This window comes from Typopeltis vanoorti, chromosome 25, assembly GCF_054136105.1.
Source record: "Typopeltis vanoorti isolate ZY-2024b chromosome 25, IOZ_Tvanoo_1.0, whole genome shotgun sequence".
NCBI classification, from domain to species: domain Eukaryota; kingdom Metazoa; phylum Arthropoda; class Arachnida; order Uropygi; family Thelyphonidae; genus Typopeltis; species Typopeltis vanoorti.
This window is the reverse complement of record NC_143573.1, coordinates 36,361,340-36,388,706: the sequence shown is the minus strand read 5'-3', so window position 1 is coordinate 36,388,706 and position 27,367 is coordinate 36,361,340. Positions and strand designations below refer to the sequence as shown.

General features: G+C 35.6%; 1 protein-coding gene across 6 annotated transcripts in view; it reads left to right on the top strand.

Annotated features, from left to right (window-relative positions):
• LOC150092666 (protein saal1) overlaps nt 1–27,367 on the top strand; it is a 226,446-nt gene that overhangs the window by 94,743 nt on the left and 104,336 nt on the right. For all 6 annotated transcript variants that reach the window (XM_090414561.1, XM_090414560.1, XM_090414559.1 and 3 more), the window contains exons 7-8: nt 6,079–6,138; nt 26,978–27,093. In XM_090414561.1, coding sequence (XP_090270687.1) covers nt 6,079–6,138; nt 26,978–27,093 — 176 coding nt within the window. The remainder of the gene's footprint in view (nt 1–6,078; nt 6,139–26,977; nt 27,094–27,367) is intronic.

The following is a 27,367-nucleotide window of genomic DNA, read 5'->3' as shown; positions in this document are numbered from 1 at the left end:
AGGGCAGCATTTGTATTTCAAGTAGTTAAATTGAAAAAGATAGAATACCATTTGTAAAATAAATGTAAAAAATTGTAAAAAAAATTGTAAAAAATTTCTAAAAAAATAATTTGTATGATTAAATGTACATAAATTTCTAAATATATAGTTTTAAATTGTCAGTAATTCATTATTCCGCTAATCAGACTTCAATCACACCTCTCACTCCCTGAATGATAACAAGAGCAAGCGTGAATTTCAAGACCAGCATTTTCCCCTGCTGCCCAAGTCACATGTGGGTAGGAGGAGACTGAGTTTCCTTGGTGTGAGCAGTATGTCCATGAGTATTTTATCTCCCACAACACTATACCTCTACCCTTCTTATTTAACTCTTCTTGCACACTAACAATGAAAGACACATTCCAATTCTGTTTTGCTGCAGATTACAAAACATCTTCTAGCAAATATGATGATGAGTCTTTGGCCTCTCTTGAGGTGTCACATAATAATAATAAATAAATAAAAAATCCAACCAAAAATGGAAAAAACCAACTAAAAAACCCCTCAAACATTCATAATTCTTATAAAAAACATTTTCATATCCACCATATGTAGATATGTGGGCAATATTTCTTTACTTGGCCACGAGACCTATAGTACATTAGTGTCATGTGTGAGCAAGAGGAATAGAAGAAAGGAGGAATCTGTTCACATTTCTGAATTCCTTTACATTCATTTGCTGTCTTTGTCACTCTCCAAATTCATATAACCAGCTTGACCTTTTTGATTACCTGTGAACTGGCTTATTTGATTATCTCTTAATCTTGATTTTCTGTAATACTCAAACATTGAGGTTTCCATTGTTCACTAGTCATACTGACTTCCCTACTGCATTTCCGCTCAAGATGGTTGGTATGCCAAGATATTTGCTCTTACCAGTGATCTGAAACAGATAGTTCACAGTCCACATACCCACCACCAGAATAAGTTTTCCAACATAAGTTGTCATTCCATAATTTTAATTTTCATATTAAGAATACCAGTTCATCCTCATTATACTGCTTATATGGATAACCTTTACTTAACTATCTCCTTCCATAAACACTATAGATGTCAGTTCTCTACTTTGTAATTCAAACCATAACCAAGTTTGCTTTACTTTAGAACACCCTTTTCCTAACTCTTTTACCACCATGCCTGAGATACTGATTCGTCTATAATTTGCTATTGCAGTTATAACATAAATTGAAAGCCAAACGGCTATTTTTCTGGCAACCTTAATAATAATGAAGGAGATATAAATCTTTTGATGTTTAATTGCCAGTAAGCGAAACTCTAAGAACTCGGACTAAGATCTATGAGTTTCATATCGAAAAACTATCGGCAAATCCAAGTGTAAGTAACCACTTGGTAGCGCAACACCAAGGCAACTCGAATCAAAGGTGGAGCAAGCTCCCTCACTATCCTTGATATTTTCTCATAATGTAAAAACACAGCTCCTAGGGGATGTAATACTGTAATTACATTATGAGGAGAGGTCACTACCCAGACCAGTTTCAACCTTTTTTGAGGTCTCATCAGTGAGTAGGTAGACCTGGAAGATAACAAGGTTTAAGTGAAAAGAACTTGCATACCTTCACTATACGAATGCCATAAAGGTGTGCTTGTATATTATAACATAGATTGAAAGCCAACCGGCTATTTTTCTGGCAACCTTAATAATAATGAAGGAGATATAAAACTTGGATTTGCCGATAGTTTTTCGGTATGAAACTCATAGATCTTAGTCTGAGTTATTAGAGTTTTGCTTACTGGCAGTTAAACATCAAAAGATTTATATCTCCTTCATTATTATTAAGGTTGCCAGATAAATAGCCAGTTGGCTGTCAATCTATGTTATAATATACAAGAACACCTTTATGGCATTCGTATAGTGAAGGTATGTAAGTTCTTTTCACTTAAACCTTGTTATCTTCTAGGTCTACCTACTTACTGATGAGACCTCAAAAAAGGTTGAAACCGGGCTGGGTAGTGACCTCTTCTCATAATGTAATTACAGTATTACATCCCCTAGGGGCTGTGTTTTTACATTATGAGAAAATATCAAGGATAGTGAGGGAGCTTGCTCCACCTTTGATTCGAGTTGCCTTGGTGTTGCACTACCAAGGGGTTACTTACACTTGGATTTGCCGATAGTTTTTCGGTATGAAACTCATAGATCTTAGTCCGAGTTCTTAGAGTTTCGCTTACTGGCAGTTAAACATCAAAAGATTTATATCTCCTTTATTATTGCTATTGCAGTCTTAGAACTTCCCTTATTATAATTCAGACCATAACCAAGTTTGCTTTACTTTAGAACACCCTTTTCCTAACCATTCTCCATCTCATATCCATTGGTATTATGAAGGTGTTAAATGGGATGACCTCATTGACTTCTTCCATCTGTGGTCAAGTTACTGTTTCTGTTCTCCTGATCACACTTGATCAGACCAAATCACAGCAAATAATTCTTACAGAAATGAAGGCTGCATTCACCATTCATCAAAATTGTGTGAATGGTGAACGAAGGCCTTGTATGTGTGTGAGTGAGAGAGAGAAAGATTCTTGATGAACAATGACCAGACTTGAAGTAGGATTGATGTCTTGGATTTTATTGCATTGAGTGTATAACATATTTTCAAGCTTCTTTGAATTTTCTAACAAAGTAGTTATGGTTCATGTTATAGTCTTTCTGTTTTCCACTATGGTGCAAGATGACCATGTTGGTGGGCTAATCTGGATGTGTTTTCTTTTTGAAATATTTAATACGTTCTGACATGTAAATCTCTCTCTCTCTCTCTCTCTCTCCAGATTGTCTTGTTTATTCTACACAACATATTCTGCATGCAAAGTGGATTTCATTGTCCCCTATTTTTTAAGCGATGAATGAGATGATTTAAGAGGATATCCAAATTGTGAGACTTTGTATAACAGGATGAAAGTGACATTTATGTTCTGTTATCAAAGTATTTCAGAAATTTTGCTTGTTACACATTGATTATTATTATTATATAGGCATCTCCATGGACAATGAAGACTCATTGTAGGAGACCCAATCTGTCATATCTCTCCTTGAACCCATTTACAGACAAACCACTCACAAATGATTGTGGCAACCCATTCCACTCATAACTGTCTTAGCAAAAAAATCAAGTCCTCACACCCTTACTAACCACACCTTTATTCAACTTCCAGGGATGACCCCTTGTTCTGTTCCCTCTAACCAAATGCTGAAACATTTCCCCTGCATCTATCTTATAAAACCATTTAAGAAACTTAAATGTTTCTATCATATCCCTTCTTTTTCTTCTATCAACCAACTTCTGCAATTTACACACCTTCAATCTGTTCTCATAGGGAACATTCCACAGGCCAATCACTATCTTGGTCACTTGTCTCTGAATCCTTTCCACTGCTTCCTCATCCCCAAGAAACCAGGGGATGTCAAGACTTGAGACGAGCACAGTAATCCAGATATGGGCATATCAGTGCCTTATAAGGGGAATAACGACTTCCCTATCTCTACATGTTAATGTGTTCTTCAACACTCACGTAATCTTATGAGCTACCTTAGCAATATGTCCTCTAAACTTTAACTCTCTGTCTACCCATCCCTAAATCTCTAGCTTCGTCTTTTTCCTGGAGTACAGTTCCATCAATGTGATACATGGCTTGTAATTTATTTTCCCAAAATGCATAACTTTACATTTCTCCACATTAAACTGACACTTGTTATCTTTTAACCATATCTGACAGCCTATTTAAACCTGCAAGCTCTCCACATCACCTTGATTAACTATTTCCTATATCATTTATGCACAAATGAAAATGCAATGGTCTCAGCATTGAACCTTGCACTGTCCAGCAGCCATCCTCTTATCCACTTAACCAGTGTTATATACATTCCATTTGTTCTAATTTGCGTAACAGAGTTCCATGTGGTATTTTGCCAAATGCCTTTGCAAAATCCAACAGAATCATCATGTAGCCATTTCCTTTATCCATCTCAGTGTTACTCTATTATAAAAAGTTAGTAAATTACTAAGGCATGACTGACCCTTCACAAAGCCATGTTGACCCCTCATACAATATCATTTTATCTACCCATTCTTGAATTCTATTTTTGACCAATTTTTCTAGTACTTTTACCACCATGCTTAAGATACTGATTGGTCTGTAATTTGCTATTGCAGTCTTAGAACTTCCCTTATGCAAGGGAATTATTTTTCCCTCTTTCCACTCCCTTGGAACTATACCAGAGCTGAGACTTAAATTAAAGAGCCTAGTCAGAGGCATTGCCAGTTCCATTGCACATTCTTACAGAACTTTAGCTGATATCCCATCTAATCTGTATCTAGCTATATTTACATTGAGATTCTGCAATATTCTAAGAACCTCCAATTCATCCACTTCTGTTCCCACATCAGTGTCTGTCACATATGTTAAAGCAGTAACTCAACTATTTTATCTGCTTCTGTTTCCTCGTGACCATCATCACTCATGAATGTTAATCTACCATAATCATTCTTCCTCTTACTTGCCACATAACTTTGGTGTGCTTGGCTAGATCTTTCTCATAATCTGATTTTGCCTTCCTTGCCATGCTGGTCACCTTTCTTGCCTGAGCCTTCTACTGTTCATGAGTTTGCTGGTACCTTTCTCTTTATATACCCTCCACAGCATTTTCTTCTTCCGCAGCTCATGCTTAATGATATTACTCATCCATGTAACTCCTGATTAACCCTCCTCACATAGGTATATAATTTAATATTGCTTCCTTTAGATGATGCTAAACTATATCCCATACACTACTAACATCCTTACCATGCAGTGTTTTATGCCATGGCACAGATTTAAGCTTCTTCCTAAGCATGTCATAATCCTGCTTTGTAGTTCTACAAACACCCCTTTTTGGTAGAATATTCCTCATGTTTTACAATCTCCCAAGTCAAGACCGCATGGTCACTTTTACCAATTGTAGGCAATGTGTGGTTACCTTGATTATGGATAGCTCTTCTGATCCTATGACCAGGTTCAATACTCACCCACCCCTAGTCCCCTCCATCACATGCTGCCTTAAATAATTATCTCTTAGTAGGTGTATAAATTCTATTTCATTGAAGATACTGCTTCTCAGTTGTACATCTACTCGCACTGTATAAATCTCAAATCCATGTAACATTTGAAAACTGTCCACACATTAGGTATGATTTACCTAAAACCTCCCTAAGAATGCTTGTTGCCCAGAAAGGACTATCTAATTACTTGATGAACACTCTCACAGATCCATTCTTGTCACTCTCAGATGTTCTGTTTATTCCAGAATTTCAGTCTTAAATAAACACTTTACACTTTTTAGTCTTGTTATTTTTATTTTTTTACTATTTCCTATAAACAAAAATCAAAGAATATTTAGACCCCTGTGTGACCCATCTATAGCCATTATATGTTGTATCCTTCACCACATGAAGTTCTCTCAAAGATCTGTACCGTGAGCTGAAAAAGTTATGTGTATCATCCTCCCCCCTTAACTCATCATGTTTATTTTAAGCAGATAGTAATATTGCATGTTACAGTAACCTTTCACAAACACTGTTATAACAGACTTGCCCACTATAACAAATTACTTAAAAGGCCCAACTAAAGCTACTACATAGATACAATGTTGTACTAAAAACAAACGTTCACTGCAGAACTGTCTGCTACAAAACTATCCTTATGAGTTTGTAGTAAGAAGAGATGGTTGGATAACTGATTGTTTATCTTCTAGCATCAAGATATTAGTTCAACATTTGAAATTCATGAATTCATTTAATTTGAAATGAAAGTTTTGATGCTGAAGATTAATTATGTGATTTCTGAAAGATATGTCAGGTATCCTGTATACACATTAATAATATTGAGTTTCTATGCATTAGTACAACATTTTAGAAATGCAATAGGAAAAATGCTGAAAAATTATAGAATATTAAAGCATCTAAGAGTTCTGAAGTTTGATTTTGTTTCACATAAATCTTAAACAAAACTTGATTGATAGTTATAGTATAGTTACTTTTGCAGGCAGTATCTTCTTTCTCTTGTTGGCTCTTCAGATGCTCCAATTTTAATTCAGGTGATCAGGTTAGCTTGAAAAATGTTTAATATTTATTTAAAAGAAATTTTGAGTTTTTAATGGCGCAGTATTTATCTTATGATGGTAAATTTAGTAACCTGTATGAAATGCCATATTATTATAAGAAAAGGTTTTTTTAATGTTACACAGAAATTTCAAATGCAGGTTGCTGGGTCAAAGCTAGATTCAACTCTCAGGAGAACTCCACATAGCCTTTAAGGAATGCATAAAACTGACTGGGGCTTCTGACCTAATGTCCAGTCCTAAACTTTGCATGGTGTACGCTGTTAGTAGGTATCCACTGGATATTGAATGAACTAGGATGGACTGGTACAACACAATGAAATGTCACACTGCTGGAGAGTCACCCGATTAAACATGCACCCACATTTTTCATCAGAGAACCTTGACAAACAGCGAAAGAAGTACTCAGTGGCAAAGATAATCTTGAATGGCAGGCAATATCAGTCAGTGATATGGGCAGTCATCAAAATGGAGAATTAGACAGTCAGACTTATTTGTGCCTACAGTCCCAAATTCTATGTAAGGAAGAAGTGAAGGAATTTTTTTAGTCATGAGAGAGGGCAGCATGCATAAAGGAAAAGGTGGTCCTTTTTAGAACTCTAAACAGCAGCATATGATATGAATTCCAGGCATGTAGAATGTTTTGCAAAAATTTGAAGGAAAGGACAATGCTGATAATAATAGTAAGTGCCTGTTAAATTTCTGTTCAGGACAAGGCTAGTCATTATTAATGCCATATTTCAACAAAAAAGATATGCACAGATTCACATGGAGATAAGACACATGAAAAAGAAAAATTCTATTGACTATGTTATCATTAATAGTGATATCTTCATTCAGGATAGCAGAGTGGGATTTGAAAAAGGAAGTAATCATCACTTAACATAAGATTGAATTTCATTTTGAAGACTTCTGTCCCTTTAGGAGGACTGATCTAATATAATGCCAGTATGTAAACCATATAAAACATTTTGGTAGTAAAAATATATTTATTTAACACTCAGCTAGTTTCGTGAACAACTATGGTTCATTTCTTGAGGAGATAATAGTGAATAAAACAGAGTCAAGCAGATCATGATCATAATGTTAAATATTTAAAAAAGACTGACAATAGATTGCATGTTGGTGTGGTGTTGCAGCTTGATAGTTAGTGGTGTTATGCACGCTACTATTGTGAGCATACGTCTGATGTTTTAGGAGAGAAGTCCAGACTTGGTGTAAGATCATGCCTTGTTTTTCATTTAAGAGGTGTCTGAAATGTTGAAATATCCACAACAGTGAATATTTCATCATTTCAGACAACTCTTTAAAAGCTCTGAAGTAGAAATTGTAATCTACCCAGATCATTTCAGTTCATTTGCCGCATTCTTTTATGTTTGGATCCTGTTGTGTGTGCTGCCAATTCTACCCTAGAATGTGATGGATGCATGGTTGCTGAACCTGAAGCAATTGTTGACACTTTAAGGGTAATTTTTCCTGGAATCTTACCAACAGCTTCCTAGAAGTAAAAAGAGCTCTTTACTCCTCTTATGCCAGTGCAATAGAACTAGATGACATGCATTATGAGATAATAAAAAACATTTTCCACTATCTTCAGTGGATCTCTTTCTCTTCTGAGGAGGAGCTTCTGGATTTATGGCATAAATCAATTTCTCATCCCAAAACCAGATAAAGATTCAGTACAATCAATGAGTTTCTGGGCCTATCACTCTGACAAGTAGACAGCTGGTTGTCTTAGTAAGATATTGGAGAAAATTGTAATGCCAGACTTCTCTGGCATTTAGAAAGCAATGATCTTCTCTCCAACACACACATGCTGTTGCTTTCATAAATACCACTTGACATTGGACCATTTGGTCTGTGTAGAAATGAATATAAGAGAAGCAGTTGTAAAATGAGGACATCTCTCCCGATATTATAAACTATCTGTACAGACAGTTTATAATATTGAGTCTAACAGTGGCAGCTGAAAATTTTAAGTGGGGGTGCTGCATATACAAAATAAACATAAAAAAATTATTTTTTTCCTAATCAGTAACCAATTTATTAATAAATAAATTTACATATTAAAAAATTGCTTTATTAAAAATATTTTACGCTCACCATGAACACACACACCAATAATAAAAATTTCGTATCTCACAGAAATAACACGTGCATGCATACAATTTATCTGTAGTGACACTGCTCAAATGAGCAGTGTTGGATTCACTTGTTATGTGCAATGACAAGTGCAAACGAATATTGGTGAGTCTAGCTACAATTTTCCGAACATGATAATTCCGACACTGTGTTAGATCGCAGTGCATTTGTTTCGTGTAACAATAATTGAAAATATATAATTCTTTTCATATTTTCAACAGTGACACTCATCATAATTCAGCCTTGTATCTATAATAAATAAATAATTATATGTTATTTTAACAGAATAAAATAAGATTTACAAAAAATAGTTCACCCTCACCACGAATACACACCAATAATAAAAGTTTCGTATCTCACGGAAATAACGTGCACAAGCATACAATTTATCTGTAGCAACACTGCTCAAACGAGCAGTGTCGGATTCACTTGTTACATGCAATGACAAGCATATATGAATATTGGGGAGTTTAGCTGCAACTGGCTGAACGTGATAATTCCGACACTGCATTAGATTGCAGTGCATTTGTTTTGTAATCTAAAGTGTTAATTGAACAATTCCAATTATTAACTATTCAATCAATGTCGAAACATAAGCTGTAACATGTTGTATTGCATTTATATAATGTTTTAAGCATTGTTATTATTTATAAACACAAACAAAATTTATAATAAATTTAGTTTAATCCTTTATCCAAGTGTGAGTAAACAAAGTTTGCGCCTGAAAGTATCTTCAGGACTGGGGTAAGGTGGTACAACACCAGGGCGACTCCTTGCAAAGGTGGAGCAAGATACTAACACTCCTGTCTCAGTATCTCCCATAATGCAAAACACATCTCCTTGCGGATATGTCTAATGTTATGCATTAAGGGAAGGGCCACAACCCAGACTAGTTTCGACCTTTATTGAGGTCTCTTCAGTGGGAGCCAGGCCCAAGTGGAGATGCCAGACAGAAGCATTAGCAGGTCATCTCTACCTATAGGAGTTGACAAATGGTGTGCCATTCTTTTTTAATAAATTACTCTTGATTTAGAGAAAGATGTTGAAAGTTTATTTTTCACTTGGTTAGAGTATAATAAATTTAGTTTAATCCTTTATTCAAGTGTGAGCAAACAAAGTTTGCGCCTGGAAGTATCTTCAGGACTGGGGTAAGGTGGTACAACACCAGGGTACTCCTTGCAAAGGTGGAGCAAGCTTCCAACACTCCTATCTCAGTATCTCCCATGATGCAAAACACATCTCCTTGCGGATATGTCTAATGTTATGCATTAAGGGAAGGGCCACAACCCAGACTAGTTTCGACCTTTATTGAGATCTCTTCAGTGGGAGCCAGGCCCAAGTGGAGATGCCAGGCAGAAGCATTAGCATTTGTCAACTCCTATAGGTACAGATGACCTGCTAATGCTTCTGCCTGGCATCTCCACTTGGGCCTAGCTCCCACTGAAGAGACCTCAATAAAGGTCGAAACTAGTCTGGGTTGTGGCCCTTTCCTTAATGCATAACATTATTATATCCACAAGGAGATGTGTTTTGCATTATGGGAGATACTGAGATAGGAGTGTTGGTAGCTTGCTCCACCTTTGCAAGGAGTTTTCTGGTGTTGTACCACCTTACCCCAGTCCTGAAGATACTTTCAGACGCAAACTTTGTTTGCTCACACTTGGATAAAGGATTAAACTAAATTTATTATACTCTAGCCAAGTGAAAAATAAACTTTCAACAAACAAAATTTAATTTTTTCATTTTTTTTTCCTTGGGAGTGCTGCAATGTCGTGGAGTTTATGTACAATCCGCCACTGGAGTCTAATAACCCAGTTGTAGTCGTCATGCCAGGAATCACTGACAAACAAATTGCATGAAATTAAGCACTGACAGTCTAGCCAATGTGGAAACAGAAGAGTGGAAGTTGTTCTTGCTAGGTTCCATATAGGGCAGTCATCTTACAGGACTAATGACCTACCTGTTGAGTGTTAACAATGCAATGCTTGTCTTAAAATTTGCTATATTCTGGTGGTCATGAAAGAAGTGAAATTTTTATTAATCTGGGTGAGCCACATACACTCAGGCTGATTTTGTTTGACTTGGACAGACTGCATTGGGTTTTTAACTTTTTACAAAGAATTAATTTATGCAAACACGTTTGATTAGAAATGCTATTTATGTATAAATACAGCATTGCTTAATTATTTTTTTTTATTTGTGTTTTATACATAACATTATTTACTAAATTTATATATTTGTTTTTGCATATAATTACTTTGTGTACTGCTGTAACTTTTTGAATAGCACAGTATAACTTTTGCTGTCTTTGCACCAGAAAATCACAAACCAGCCATGTTATGTGCCATCCAGTCGTTTTTGACTCTTGATGATGCTGTGCACATAGGCTCCATCCGACTCAACCTCTTCTACTTTCTTTCAGCAGTTGTAAGTTCAAGTTGGTAAGTTCTTTTATATTGTCCATCCAACTCTTTTGTGGTCTTCCTCTTCTTATTCCCTCAATCTACCCCAACATAACTGCCTTTTCCAATGATTCATCAGCTCACATAATATGTCCAAAGTACTTCTATTTAGCAATCATTGCCTCCAAGGAGTATTCTGTCTTTATACTCTTTAAAATCTTATTGGTCATTCTTGTAGTCCATGGAATTCTTGTCTCCTCCACACCCATAATTCAAATGAATCAATTTGCTTTCTGTCTTTCTTCTTAATAATCCAACTTTCACATCCATACATCACTACTGGAAATATTGCTTTGACAATTCTAACTTTTGTTGCCTTACTCACATCTCTATCTTTCATAATGTTTGTCAGGTTTGACATAGCTTTTTTTTCCCCTCATGACTATCCTTTTAATTTCATCTTTACATTTACCATCATTTCTGATTCTGGATGCCAATAAATCATAACTTTCAACGATTTCTATTTTATCTCTCTCTATTATAAATTCATTTAAATGCCAGAAGCCATCACTTTTGTTTTGCTGATGTTTAAATTAAGCCTGGCTTTGTTACTTTCCCTCTTAACCAATAGAATCAACTGCTCCAGATCTTCCTTAGTTCTGCAATGAGGGTTGTATCATTTGCATTAAATTGTTTATTTTTCTGCCACTAATCTTAATTCCAGCTGGATCTTTGTCTAAGTTAGCCATTCTCATAATATATTCAGTATAAATATTAAAAAGATAGGGCAACAGTCCACTTGAACACTATCTGTTTCTCCAAAGACTGTTTTTACTGAAGTCTCTTAGTTGTCATACAGCTCTCTTATCAAGAGAATTAGATGTTCAGGTATTCCATTGATCTCATTACAATCCACAGTCTGTGCAAGTAAAGTTATGATAAAAGTGATCCAACAAAGGCTGGAGCCATATGTGAATAGAGAAATGCTACATGAACAGGCAGGCTTTAGGAGAGGTAGAGAAACTAGAGACCAAATAGCAAACATGAGAAGGATTATGGAAAGAACAAGAGAATACTTCAGAAGGAAGTATTCATCTGTTTTATTGATTATAAGAAAGCATTTAATTGCATGGGAAATTAAAGCGGTGGTTCTGTAATTCTCACAGTCTCTGGTATTTGATTTTTTTGGAATTGGGATGAATACTGATGTTTTCCAATCTCTAGTCCAGTATATTTTTTTCCAAATCTGTTGACAAATTTCAGTCAATATATTCACTACTTCATCCCCAGCTGCTCTCAACAATTCCACTGACATTCCATCAACTCTAGGAGCATTTTCTTTTGGCAGTTGTTCCATTCCTGATACCACTTCACTTTTCATTATCATGAGTTCCTCAACAAATTCTCTCCTTTCAAATTCTCCTTCAATATTATTATCTTTCTTGTACAAATCTTCTACATACTCCTTCCATCTTTTTTTCACTGCTGCTTCTTCTTCCATCAGACATTTTCCAGAATTACTTTTTACAACTGCTAATCTATGGATAAACTTCCCTGTAGCATCATTTATTTTTCTAAACAGATCTCTTGCTCTGCCCATAATACATAATGCTTTCTTTAGTTTCCTTGCACCTTTTATTTTGATGTTTTTTCTTATCTTTCCTAGCCTATCTCTGGAAATTTGCACTCAGTTGTCTAACCCTTTCTTTGTTTCTCTGAAGTTTCATTTTTCTTCTTTCTTCTGCTTTTTGAATAGTTTCTTCTGACAACCATTTACAATCCTTCTTTCTTTCTTGTTGTTTTACTTAGTCTTTTTTGCTGCTTCTATGAATGTACATTTTGTTACTTCCCACAATTCTTCTGACAAATCTCTTCCTGTCTTCTCCAGACGTTTTAATTTCTTTCCAACTTCTACTTTAAATGCTTCATTTATATGATTTAAATCAAATCGGATACTATCCTTTTGTTTCTTCTTAGCCCTTAATTTCGATTTAACTTCAACTATCAACAATTCATGATCTGACTTCAGGTTTTGAAGGTAGTGTTTTTACTGATGGGATAGCACTTCTCCACCTTCTTCTGGCAACAATATAATCTGTCTGATTTTTATATTCTCTGTTTGGTGAAGTCTATGTGTACAATCTTCTTTTATGTTGTTGAAAGCAAGTGTTTGCAATAAAGCAGCTGTTCTCAACACAAAACTCCAACATCCTTTATTCTTCTTCATTCCTCACTCCTAAACCAAATTTTCCAGTGATAAAACTCTCCATACTACACTAGAAATACTGCTCTGCATGCCTTCTGTGGTCTTTTATAAGAATGACATCAGAAGGATCTTCAATAACATCTAGTCCTAATTGCTTCATTTATATGATTTAAATCAAATCGGATACTATCCTTTTGTTTCTTCTTAGCCCTTAATTTCGATTTAACTTCAACTATCAACAATTCATGATCTGACTTCAGGTTTTGAAGGTAGTGTTTTTACTGATTGGATAGCACTTCTCCACCTTCTTCTGGCAACAATATAATCTGTCTGATTTTTATATTCTCTGTTTGGTGAAGTCTATGTGTACAATCTTCTTTTATGTTGTTGAAAGCAAGTGTTTGCAATAAAGCAGCTGTTCTCAACACAAAACTCCAACATCCTTTATTCTTCTTCATTCCTCACTCCTAAACCAAATTTTCCAGTGATAAAACTCTCCATACTACACTAGAAATACTGCTCTGCATGCCTTCTGTGGTCTTTTATAAGAATGACATCAGAAGGATCTTCAATAACATCTAGTCCTAATGATACCTCTCAGTTCTTAAAACTTATGCTCCACATCTCGTACCTATCTTGTATCATTTTTGTGCTTTTATATTCAATTGGTATCCTACTTGCAGCATAAAAGCACACCTGTATTCTGTTCATTCCAAAAAAGGGAAGATAAATGACTGCCATCAAATTGCAGATCCATTGTTCTCATGTCAGTCTTCTTTAAAATAATTGAGAAGTCATCAATAGTCCTTCCACTACCTGGAATCCCAACAATTAATCACTGACCACTAGTATAGATTCCACTATTCAATATCCATCGCAATCTTCTGATAAATATCACTCATCTCTGGATGCAAGTAAACATTCCTTAAGATTGAAGAAATACTTTATATGTCTTCCACCTATGAAAGGTTGTAAACCTATAATATATTAGTACCATGGACAGGCTAAGGATAATTTTTTTTAATTTTCATTTATTAATCGAGAAATCATTTATTTTTTACATAGTCTGAAAACCATGTTCTGGAAACCTAGAATCAGGATCTTTTTTTACTTTTTTCAAACCACCTTAGGCATTAAGTGGAACAGTAGTTTCACACCAGCAGTGAAATTGTCTGCCACCTAAAGACGATCACACACACATCCATTCCCACTTCAGGATTCCCCCCACCCCCCCCCCACAGCTTTGGTTAGCAAGTGAGTACATCAACCACTTGGCCAACTAGGCCAGCAAGAATGTGTTATAAAGGTTCCTCTTGTCATTCTTGCAGATATGTGCTATAGAGGTGCTTTGAAGACGAGTGTTAGACAAGCCGAAGTGCTTGCACCATATTAATGTAGAAATTCTTCAGCAAATAGACTGGTGAGTAGAATAACAGATTATTCCATTAGACATATACCAAAGATGTAATTAGAGGAGTGAGAGCTGGTTTTTTGCTTGAAGAGTAGTGGGTAAGTGGAAATGCACTGCTGAAGAATGTGAACAGAAACAAGCAAACAAGTTTAAGACATGGTATGATGAGCATTGTGTTTGATTTGTAGTGAAAACTTCTCATGATAACCTTTATCTCCATAGAGATCTGGTGATAATATCAGGATGTATCAAAATTATACATACACATGCATGCAGTTTTCTGTTAATTTTTCAGCATTTAATGTAGTAATTTGCTGTTTTATGCAGGTTTCAACAGAATTTTTAAATTAAGGATGTAATCCCCCTCCACAAAAATAAACTATGATCTAATTATAGAAAGTTTTTATCAAAATAAACAAAGATTTGAGAATACATTCTAACAAACAATTTGCACCTTGTGTAGAGGCTTAAGTGCTGTGAGGACATTATGTTGGAGGTTTAATGGATTTTTTACAACACTCAGAATGAATTAAATTAGAATTTAATGCTCCTATATTTCGTCCTAGTCACTAGGACATCTACGGGGATTACAAAAACAATTAATGTAACATGCACACAAAAACTTACAATACTAAGCCCAACCACGTGGGTGACACTAAAGTCCTATCTAGGTGGAGCGCCCTCTAAGGGCGGTAGTAGGTGGCCTGGAATGTAAGGTGGGACCTCTGGTGATGAGTGTTTCCCAAATCTTCGGAAGCTTAATGCAACTGTATTTGTTAAGATTTGGTTGGTTTTTGAGAGCTGCTGCTGCTTCTAAGAAAAGTCTCTCTTTCTTGAATTTGCTGTGGTGGAGCATGGTGGTTTTCTTCCATGATACTCTTTGGACACCACCCACAGAGTATCATGGAAGAAAACCACCATGCTCCACCACAGCAAATTCAAGGAAGAGAGACTTTTCTTAGAAGTTGGTCTCTCAGAAACCAACCAAATCTTAACAAATACGGTTGCATTAAGCTTCCGAAGATTTGGGAAACACTCATCACCAGAGGTCCCACCTTACATTCCAGGCCACCTACTACCGCCCTTAGAGGGCGCTCCACCTAGATAGGACTTTAGTGTCACCCACGTGGTTGGGCTTAGTATTGTAAGTTTTTGTGTACATGTTACATTAATTGTTTTTGTAATCCCCGTAGATGTCCTAGTGACTAGGACGAAATATAGGAGTATTAAATTCTAATTTAATTCATTCTGAGTGTTGTAAAAAAATCCATTAAACCTCCAACATAATTTGCACCTTGTCCAGGAGAATAAATAACATAACAGCGGCTTTGTCATTCCATGAATTTAATTTAGACTTCAGTCGTTTTGTTAAGTGTGATGTGTGTTATATGTATTCTTTCGATTGCATAAATGATTTGTGGATTTTTGGGCGGATGGAAGGAGGGTGTGTGCAAAGTGTGACCTGAACGAGGAATTGATGAATGCAAATATGAAATTGATGACAGCGTGTTAGTAGCGAGAATGTCACGGGGAAAATGAATTCAAAAGAGAAGGATGATGTGAAAGAGAGGCGAAAGAATGTTAAAAAATCAGTAAAAAAGAAAACGAGGGATTTAAAAACCGTAACGGATGTTAAAAAGGACGAAAGTGAGGCGAGAGTTGTGAAAGGAAACAAAATTGAGAGAACGAATGAAACTAGAAATGGAGTGATGCAGGAATCGAAAGTGGAAAAAATCGAAAGAATGAATGATAGCAAAATTTGGATGCATGTTGGACCGAAAGTACGGAAGAATAGAAGGATGAATGAGAGTGAACGTGAGAAGAGAGTGTCGAGAGTTAGAAAATTAGAAAGATTGAATGATAGAGAGAATGTGACACAAGATTTGGAAGTTGAATTGGATTGAATGAGTAAAGAGATGAAATGGATGCGGAATGAAATTAAGAAAATTCGGGTAAAAACTATTAAAACTAATCATGATGGCACGAAAGATGAGTGAATTTGCTTTATATGGTGACTCCATTATTAAAGGTATGCTGGATGATAGGATGCACAAGGTATGTTTTCCAGGCAGTAAAATGAGTAGAGTGATTGAGGCTTTGGATATGAGGAGGGAGCGAGCAAAGGAGTTGATGGTTTTAATCGGCATGAATGATTTGACAGAGGACAAACAGCAAGTCAGAATAAGTGAGACATGGTTGGAAGAGGACGACATCCTGACAGGAATAGAGATAGAAGGGTATGATGTGTTTCGTTGAGGATAGAAGGAGTAAAAAGGGAGGGGGGGTGCTATTGATGATAGAGAAAGAGTTATGTCCATACAAAGTAGAGATGCAAGAGGGAAATAGTGCTAGTGGTTTTGAGGCATTATGGTGTGAGATAGAGGTGAATGGAATCAAATACTCGGTGAGATGTTATTATAGACCAGGTAATGTGGATGGTGGTGATAATGAAATGTATAATCAAATTAGTCAAGCAGATAAGAAAAGGGTGATCATTATGGGTGATTTTAATTATGGCAATATAGATTTGGAATGATGAGATAGCAACTGGAAGTAAAGAAAATGATTTTCTTGAGTTTTTGAGGGATAACTGCCTCAGACAGCATGTAACAGAGAGCATGCGAGGATTGAGGGTCTTTGATTGGGTCATCTCATCAGAGGATGTAATTATAAATGAGGTGTCAAATCATCCACCAATTGGTGAGAGTGACCATGAGGTGATTACCTGGGTGGTTGCCAGCAGTGTGAGGACCTGTGTGAGAAAAGGGTATATGTGGAACTACAAGGGGGATGATTATGAAGAGCTCAGGAGACAGCTTGCGGGTGTAGCATGGAATGAGGAGTTAGCTGGAAAAGAGATCAATGCAGCTTGGGGGATTTTGAAAAACTATCTAGTAGATGCAATTTTTAAGTGTATTCCAAGGGTGAGAAGGTTAAAATGTGTGATATGAATGAATAAAGAGATTAAGCTTGCGATACAGAGAAAGCAGGCATTGTGGAGGCAGCATTAGAGAAGTGGAAATAACCAATTCCATGAGGTCTACAAAGACCAGGTGAGGGTTAGCTAAACAGAGGTATGAACAGCAGTTAGCTAATGAAGCAAAAAACAATCCTAAGGAGTTCTTTCGATATGTAGCAGCAAAAGAAAGAATGATTATGGAAGGATGATAGGAGAAAATGGTATAAAGACAGCTGTTGCAGAATGTGTGGTGGAGACACTTAATGAGCAATTCATAAAGGCCTTTCAATCTTGAGCAGTAGATGATGGGGAGGAGAGACTGAGTGTAAGTGAGCAAGAGGTGTATGGGGAGTTGAGTAAACTAGATGTTCATAAGGCTATGGGACTTAATAATATATACCACGTATTCTGAAGAAATGTGCCAGGGAGTTGACATCTGTCTTGACATATTTTTTTAATATGAGTCTTGCACTCGGTCAAGTCCCTAAGGAGTGGAAGGATGGCAAGATTATGCCACTTCATAAAGGAGGTGATCGAACTCAAGCATCAAATTATAGTCCTATCTGTGTGTCAGGTGTTGTGGTTAAGTTGTTGGAGAAGCTTGTTAGAACTAGGATCCAGAGTTGGGCTGACAACAATGGTATTATCTTTGATGGACAGCATGGATTTGCTAAAGGGAGGTCATGTTTTAGTAATCTACTTACTTATTACAATAAAGTGACTGCTCCCTTGCACAGAGGAGAGGATACACAGTAATAGACTTAGATTTCGCAAAGGCTTTTGATAGAGCTGATGGGGTTGGATATTTGATTAGCGCATTGGATTGGAGACTGGCTGTCTGATAGGTATCAACAAGTTGTGTATGGGGGAGCGATATCCAGGAAAAGGAAAGTCACTAGTGGAGTGCCTCAGGGGTCTGTTTTGGGGCCATTACTATTTAACTTCTATATTAACGATATAGGTGAAGATTTGGATGGAGATATTCAGTTGTTTGCAGATGATGCAAAGTTGGGAAAAACTATGAAGAGTAGTGAAGATGTTGTGGCCTTACAAGAAGACTTGAATAAATTGAGTGATTGGGCACAGAAATGGGAATGTGAGGTCAATGTTGCAAAATGTAAAGTGTTAAAATTTGGTAAACAAAGATGGGATGCAGAATTTATGCTTGGTAAGGACATATTGTTGGAGGTGGAAGAAATAAGAGATCTGTGCGTGATAGTGGATAAGGATCTGAAATTTAGGGAACACATAGCCAAAATTGTGATGACAACAGCTTCTGGGAATAATGTGAAGGACACTGACGTGTAGAAGTGGGGAGTTCTTGTTCCATTGTATAAGGCTTTGATTAGGCCACACATGGACTATTGTGCCCAGATTCGGTCACCTGGTTTTCAGAAGGATGAAGAGATGTTGGAAAGGGTCCAAAGGTGATTGACTAAGGTAGTTTCTGACCTCTGGAATGTAGAGTATGAGGAAAGATTTAGAAGATGTAATTTGCAGAGTCTGGTGGACAGGAGGAAGAGGGGGAGTATGATAGATACCTACAAGTTGGTAAAGGGTTGTTATAGGATCAATGCTGGAGAAGTTTTACAGAAAATAGTAGGAGATTGGGAGAGAACCAGACGTTCATCCCTGGAAACTGTATAAAGAGGATGTGAGTAGGGGAGTGAGAGGCAGGTTTTTTTCGTGCATAGTTGTAAATGATTGAAATGCCTTGCCTGAGAGTGTGATGTCGCAAGGAGTTTGAATGTGTTCAAGGCATGGTGCAATGAGCTGTGTGTGTGTAATAAAATTACCTCTCGGATGAGTCTTTGACTCCATGTGGTCTTGGGGTAATAATAATAATAATAATTATGTAAAATCATATTGTAAATACACATATTTGCATGCACTTCTTTTCAAACACGTGCTATCCTCCAACATGGTATCCGGAGAGTTCATCGAAAAACAATCTAACAGATAAACTTAGGTGTTGATGGTTATTCATGACTTATTTTTCACGGTATTAACAACACCACAAACACTTTTATCAACAAAGATGTTTTATTAACGCTTATATTTTGCTGATTTTCAACTCAGCATCATCAGAGCACAGCACACTTGTAAACGCAACAGTGAATGAGTGAAACAGTATAATTGCAAAAGACAAAAGATCTAAAGTCCTATTTTTTTGGCACCCTCTAACGAGAAAAAAAAAAAAAAAACAGCAGTTATCCAGGAGTTTTTCTTAGGATAACCGTCTCCCAAATTTTTGGCAAATTAATGCAATCATATTTGTTAAGGTTAGGAGAATTCTTCAAAGCCATTGCTGACTCAAAAAGTAATCTTTCAGATCTATAACGACTCCTAAATAGCACATTCGTTTTCCTCCATCTAATCCTGTGTGAAGGAGTGTCCAAATCGTGGTCTGCCAGTCCCGACTTGCCATAGCAATAGTAGCGAATGTATCTTTCGCTACTATTACTATGGCTTTTAGGACTTTAGATCTTTTGTCTTTTGCAATTATATTGTTTCACTCGCTCACTGTCGTGTTTACAAGTGTGTTGTGCTCTGATGATGCTGAGTTGAAAATCACCAAAATATAAGTGTTTGTTTGTGGTGTTGTTAATACCAGAAAAAGAAGTCATGAATCATCAAAAAACAGTTTACCGAAAGACAATTCATCGAAAAAGCAATTCACCGAATAAACAATTCATCGAAAATCAGTTTATCGAACAACAATTAATCGAAAAAGCAATTCATCGAAAGACAATTCCCCGAAAAAAGCAATTCACCGATGAGCAGTTAATCGAAAAGACAATTCATCGAAACACAATTGATCGAAAATAACGTTCACCGAAAAATGAATTATAAGGCATGTGGGGGCAAAGATGTGTGTGCGATTTTTTTTTTTTTTTGTTTGTTTGTTTTGGATTATTTTGAGAGGTATATATCTTTTTATCCTACTGTTTATAACTACCATTTATCCTATTTCGTTTGGAAAGCAATTTTTTGGCAGGACATACTGGTTGCAGTGAATGATATCCACTGAGGCGGATATAGTTGAGATGTTAAAAGAACATTTCATAAAGGGATTTCATCCTCGTGAAATTTTTTAGCTCATATTCTAACCGTTGATGAAACATGGCTTCGTCACTATGACCCAGAGAACAAACAACAGTCAAAGGAGTGGAGACACAAAGGTTCTCCATGGCCAAAGAAGTTTCGAACCAAACAGTCAGCAGGGAAACTTCTTGCCATTGTCTTTTAGGATATGGATGGTGTAATCCTTACCTTACCTCAAGAAAGGTGAAACTGTTACAGCAGCTGAAGGAATTTGCTTATGAAATCCAACAGACAATATACGACTTGGGATTTCAATATCTACCTCAAACATCATATTCACCAGGACTGGCCCCAGCGCCAGCCCTAGAAATTTTGTCGCCACGTGCAGAAGCATATTTTTCCACCCCTTCCCCTTAAAAAAAACTCTTTTAATGACGTCTTAAAAGCCATGATATTAATCTAGGCTTCAACATCTCTGATCATAAATTCTAAATAGCAGCATTAGATACTAAAAATTCATACGTTAATGAAAAAGGATCATAAACTATATTTTTTACAGAGAGAGAGATTTCCTCTTAACGTGCAGTATAATAAAATGATTCATAACGTGTTATTGTACTTTGGGATCTTTTAATTTTTAATGGAAGGGGCGGGGGCACAAAAATTGCAAACCCATGGAACGGCCCTAAAGATCAGTCACTAAGAGTTGTGTAGATTCTAGTTAATTGTTAAGAAAAGTTAATTGCTCTCCACATGTTTACTTGTGGCACCAAATAATGAATGAATGATTCCAGGAAAAAAAAAAAAAAAAGTTTCTTTTCCAGGCATTAAAAAATACACAGCCTATATATTTACAAATGAATTGTAAGAATAAATTGCCTGTAGACAGTTTCATTTCCTGATCATGTTATCAGGAAATGAAAGTTTATGCTAAGATAGAAGATATATATATGAAAAATATGTATTCAAAATACCAAGTAATTTTATATTAACTTGGTTTTAATCCTATTTCCCAAGTAAGCAAACGGACAAGAAAGTCAAGTTTGCGCCTGTAAATAGTGCAAGTCCAAGGCAACTCTTGGTAGTGCCAGTCGAGGCAATTCTTGGTAAAAGTGGAAAAAGCTCTGATAACTTTTCTTAGTATACTTTATTAGTATATTACTTTTTATTAGTTATTATTTAGTTATATATTATTATATTATACATATATATATAGTTATATATATTATATATTAGTTATTAGTATATTAGTATTATACACACTAAGAAAAGTGATCAGAACTTTATCCACCTTTACCAAGAGTTGCCTCGACCGGCACTACTTGCAGGCTCAAACTTGACTTTCTTGTCCGTTTGCTTACTTGGGAAATAGGATTAAAACCAAGTTTATATAAAATTATTTGGTATCTTGAATACATAATATACCCAAGTTAAAAAACGTTATATATATATATATATATATATATATATATATATATAGTTCTGTTGTACGCAAGTTTACATTACTGAAATACATGAACTTAATTAAGAAAGGAATATTAGCCACATTTTTAACATAGAGAAAGCAAAGCATTCACTATGAAATTTCTTCACGTACCATGATGCACGAATGTCAAAAATAGACTGGACGTATAAATGCTTGTAATCTTTGTTTTTTTACTAAATTTAGAAAATTAAAATAAACATTGATATTTCTTAAGCAACCAAAATGAAACGAGAGAGAGTGTTCGCTATGAAATAGTAAATTGACGGAAAGAAGAATAAACATCGATATCGCCCTACCTAAGTAAACTCAAATAGACCACCTATATAAATCAGAATTACATTAGTTGGGATGTCTTTCTAAATATAAAAAATGAATTCGTTTACGGCGCCATACCATTTTTGCAGAAAATGTCGTGATATTTTCAGCTTTTTTGCCTAGTTAAAGTTAGTTTGCAGCTTAGCATCATTCTACATCTCTAGAAAGAGTGATATTTAGTGTTAAGGAAAAAAACAATAAATTGATAATTTCGACTGACTGCACAGGAGCCCTAAACTATCGCGAGAAAGTGCAGTTTCTGTGGACATCTGACCTACAGCTCAAATCTTTGAACAATAGTTGTTTCAGATGTCGAATAAACTGTAGATTACTAAGTGTGTGTGTGTGTGGTGTTTTCGTTTTCTTCCCAACAGTTACCCTACCAGGAGGTTATTTATTGTTTATCGTATGACAATCTACATAAAGTTATAAAAGTACATTTACAAAAATGGGTACAGATATGTAAAAAGTAAAATTAAAAAAAGTGTAAATGATAAATAATTACAGTAAAACAGGTAGTTACACGTTTGACGGACAAAGCACTTATAAGTTAAGATCATGTTCTCTGATCCAGTCTATAGAAGGCAGTGTCGCCTCTAGGAAGTCGCTCCTTTGACCCATATATGCGCAAAGACTGCACTCAATGCAAATATGATGGATTGATTGGTTCGGGTGTCCACAGTCACACTCCAGTGAGGGAATTTTCCTCCACTTGTACAGAAAGCTTGCACATCTTCTATGGCATACGAATCCTGTTCAGTGTTATCCATGTCTTTCCAATTCCACACCCAGGATACAGGGGCACGCCGGCCATATGTGCAATGTATGCGATGCACGCAAGCACCAGGATAGTAAAGGTGCCAAAGAGGAGTAAATACTTTACAAAAAAAAAAGTTTTTTTAAAGTGATTTTTTATTGGAGGGGAGGATAGGGACGCCAACTAAAGTTTTGCACACAGGCGCCAGACACTACTGGTGCGCCCCTGCCAGGATGTTGAGGCAGCAACTATCAAACTAAATTTTGAGTTGGGCATTAGTATTTATGCTCCACACTTGTTTCCATTAATTTTTAGTATTTTAATTAGTCATTCTCAGATGTTTATCTTCACAAAGAGGGGGCTTTCTTGATTTCAATCTGTTAAGCTATAGTTCTGATATGTCATTATGTATAGGCAATTCAGTATTTCTGAGTACTTTGTCATATTCTCGTGACAGAGCATCACTCCTTAGATTTGGTGGTATTATGTTGCTTAGCATTGTAAGCCAATAAATAGGAGTTGTTTTAATGGTTCCAGATATAAGCCGCATGGAACTATTAAGCTGATTGTCAATTATCAATGGTAGTATAGCTCCTGTATATATTATTTTCAGTGCTCATCGGCCTAATCCCTCAATCTCAATTTTCCATCTCTTGTTACTCCTAGGTATTTTAGCTGACTGGCTACCTCGAGAACTTCGACTTTTGGAAATACCATTATGGGTTGTTTTGATTATTTGAGACAGATGTGGAGTATTTTAGTCCAGCGCTTCCCGAACTGTGGGCGTGGCTCCCTTGGGGGCCGTTGGTTTTGTTGAGAAGTCTCAGATATAAGTTGCATTGTGCTGTTAAGCTGACCGTCAATTATCAATGGTAGTATAGCTCACGTATATATTGTTTTCAGCACTCATCGGCCTAATCCCTCAATCCTTGCTGACTTAGCTAGAAGGTTTACTATTTGTAAACTTTTTTCAGCAACATACGAGATGTGATTATTGAAGGAAAGTTTTCTCATCTCTTGTTACTTCTAGGTATTTTAGCTGACTGGCTACCTCGAGAACTTTGCCCTTTAGGAAGACCATTACCTGTTGTTTTGATTATTTGTGACAGATGTGGTGTACTTTAGATCAGCGCTTTCCTCAGAGAAGAGAAAAATTCTACAGCTCATTTAATGAAACTGCTGAAAAGGACTGCAGCATCCTACGTTTATCAAGGATGTCAAGCGCCTTTATCAGGGCTTTTAACCTCAGATGAGATGAGACAGGCTAACTCACCTGTCTCATCTGAGGATGGAAGATTTTTCCTCTCTGAAACTTGGTTTTTTCTTGCCGAAAAACAAGCAAACCGAATAGGAAAACAAATGCAGTGATTTAAGGCTAGTTGCTTCTTCCTTAATTCAAAACAACTCAACCCAATTCCAATTTCCTTTAGCACAGTGTTTTCTAACTGTGATCTGCCGACCACTGGCATCCTTCAAAAGTCGAATAAGACTTCCAACCTCTGCTCATCTAAATATAACACCAGATGAGTATGCTTCTAAAAGGTTTAGGTTTGTTTTTTAAGACTCTTTATTCATCATTCCTTATTTTATTATTTTCCTTTCCTAGAGAATATTTTAACCTTTTATTTATTTTTTTTTTTAACAAACTGCACCGATCACCTCCTCAAAACCCAGAAAGATACCCACACATATATTCATTAGTATTCTTAGCCTATTCCTTCCCTTATTAACTGCAATTACTTGCTTTCGAGGTCATTCGGAAGATAAGTGCATGCGTCACTTCTCGATGAGGAATAACAGAAACAGGAGTAAATAAGTGAAACATGATTGAAAAATCTTCAGGAATGGATTTTTTTTTTCAAGTTTTCCAATATTTTTACTCTGAATTCCTATATATTTTATTATTTATTGTGAAAAATATTTACATCAAAGAATCAATTTATTATTATTAGTAGTAGTAATATTAATGATCAATACTATTTTCCCCTCATCAATGCTGCTTTACTAAGGAATAATTACAGAACAGTATGGATTCTTATTGTCATTTCCAGGAGGAAAAGCCCTAGTCATTTCGGTATTAGGCCTACTAACTTACGTTCAGTAAATTTATTTATTTATTACATTTATTAATGAAAAAATTTTATTTGGATTCCGTATTTGAAACTTTTACAAAAAATTGTTGAACCGTTCCAGTTTTTAGTTCGGCTCTATTTGGGGCTACAAAGAAAAGTGTTGAAATTATGTATTACAATAACTCGCAGACTTAGCAGAATTCGCAGAAGTTTTCAGTACAAGAAACTGTCTGCACAGTTCAGTTTTAGTTCCAAATGGATCACTTTTATCATAACATTTCCATAAAGAAGTTCCTAAATGATATTAGCAATTTCGCTCTGGCTGGATGAAATTTAATGAAATTTTTAATTTCAGTCAGACCAGAGTCATTGTGACAAAATTTGGTAGAACAAATTTCTTAGCCTATTCCTCCCCTTATTAACTGCAATTACATGTTTTCGAGGTTATTTGGGAGATAAGTGCATGTGGTACTCCTCTCTTCCCTACAGATAAATCGCTAACTGTACAATGAAGGAGGATGTACACTTACATTAAATGTGCTAAAATGCAAGAAAATAATTGTTATGTTTTGTTTCAATGACCCCTTCGATATGTTATCTGTATCATGAGTAACGTTCCGCATTGTTGCTGAGCATTTTCTAAACAATAGTTTGCAAGAAAAATGACTTTTCGATGAATTGTGAAAGAATTCATCGAAAAATTTTCGGTGAATTGTTTTTTCGATGAATTGTATTTTCGACAAATTGTCGTTCGATGAATTGCCTTTTCGACACATTGCCATTCGTTAAATTGTCATTCAGCGAATTGCTTTTTCGATGAATTGCTGTTTGATGAATTGTCTTTCGATTAACTGTTTTTCGATGAATTTGCCTGTAACCCTCCAACATGTGTTAAAATACTGAGAGCTAAAGCAATTATAAGAAAAATTCGGAATCAGAGTTGGTAATCATGAGTGTTAATGACTGTAGCAATTCTGTGTGGTATGCTCTTAACAAGATTTAATCCTTTTGAAAGATTTTAAAAGGATTACATATAAGAATTAAACTTTGTTATGGTTATGAATATACTCATCTCAGGAATTGTGCCACTTCTGTTCTTTTTTTTTATTTAGAGATAGTCATCACAGTCTTCCTTTGATTTGTGACAACAAACATTCTAGATGTAACCGACTAATAGGATCGGAAAAATAGGTTACAGGCAAGAGCAGGTTATCTACATTTGTATTTTCCAGACGTTGCCTTATGGACTGAGAAAAAGGATGCTTTCATTCTTATATATATGGAAGGCTTCTTTCAAAAAACTCCATCAATATAAGTAAAATTGGTATGAAGTTGAGTTCCTCGGATATATGGAATAGTTATGGATTCTTTTAGGCTGAATCTGGGAGAAGATAGGGAAAGGTGTTATTATTCTTTTATCAATTTAGAGTGGAGGTTAGCCATTGGCTAATAAAGTGTAGCATATGTAATTCAATTGAGTAGATGATTTTTATCCTATTCACCAGTGCTTTTAAAATGTCATACTGTTGAGAAGAGTCCATGTTGTGACTATTAATGTGCCTGTCTGTGTCTTAAGTTTTCTGAAGACAGTGAAAGCTAAGGATGATCTATCTGGCTAGAAGTGATTTTGGAAGGTAGACTGTTGTTTTTCTAATGTAAAGTATATCCCAGGATGTTGGCTGTTTAGGTGTTTTTTTTTAGCACATTACAAAAGCATTCAGTGTCAGAACCATGCAGCCAATGGAAAACACATTATCTATTGTTGGTCTATAGGGAGCAGTGTTGATAGAATTAGTCTTGAAGATCTCCATAAATAAATTAGAAAGGAAAGAAAGTTCAGAATCCATAGCTGTACTTTAATTTTTAAGCAGAATACAAAGAGTAACTGAATAAATAAAAAATACAATTTTTAATTGTGTTTAATAAAAATCAAATTACAAAAACTTCAAAATTTGTGAGTAAGAAAGTAAACAGCATTTAATAATTTTTATCCATAATTATTTCTGACATTTGTATAATCTTTGATAGATTAGTACATACCTGTATAGTAAATGATACTGCTGAACCATTTTGGATACAAAAGATGAAAGAAAATGATAATTTTATACAAAGCATCCAGTTTATTTTGGAAAATTCTCTTAATGGTAAGTGTGAATCTTCAGATACTATGTAATTTTTATAATCTAAGCAGCTGTTTGTTGCCCTTATCCATCAGCTCAAGTATATATATATATATATATATATATATATATATATATATCATCTGGGTAACTAAATGAATGTGACATATGTATATATATATATATATGATTAGTACTATTAACTCGGGGTTGGGATATGTTAATTTTTCTAAATTAACTGACTTAAAACCCCGAGAATTATAACACAATGACATTTATTTGAAAAAACGCAACATGT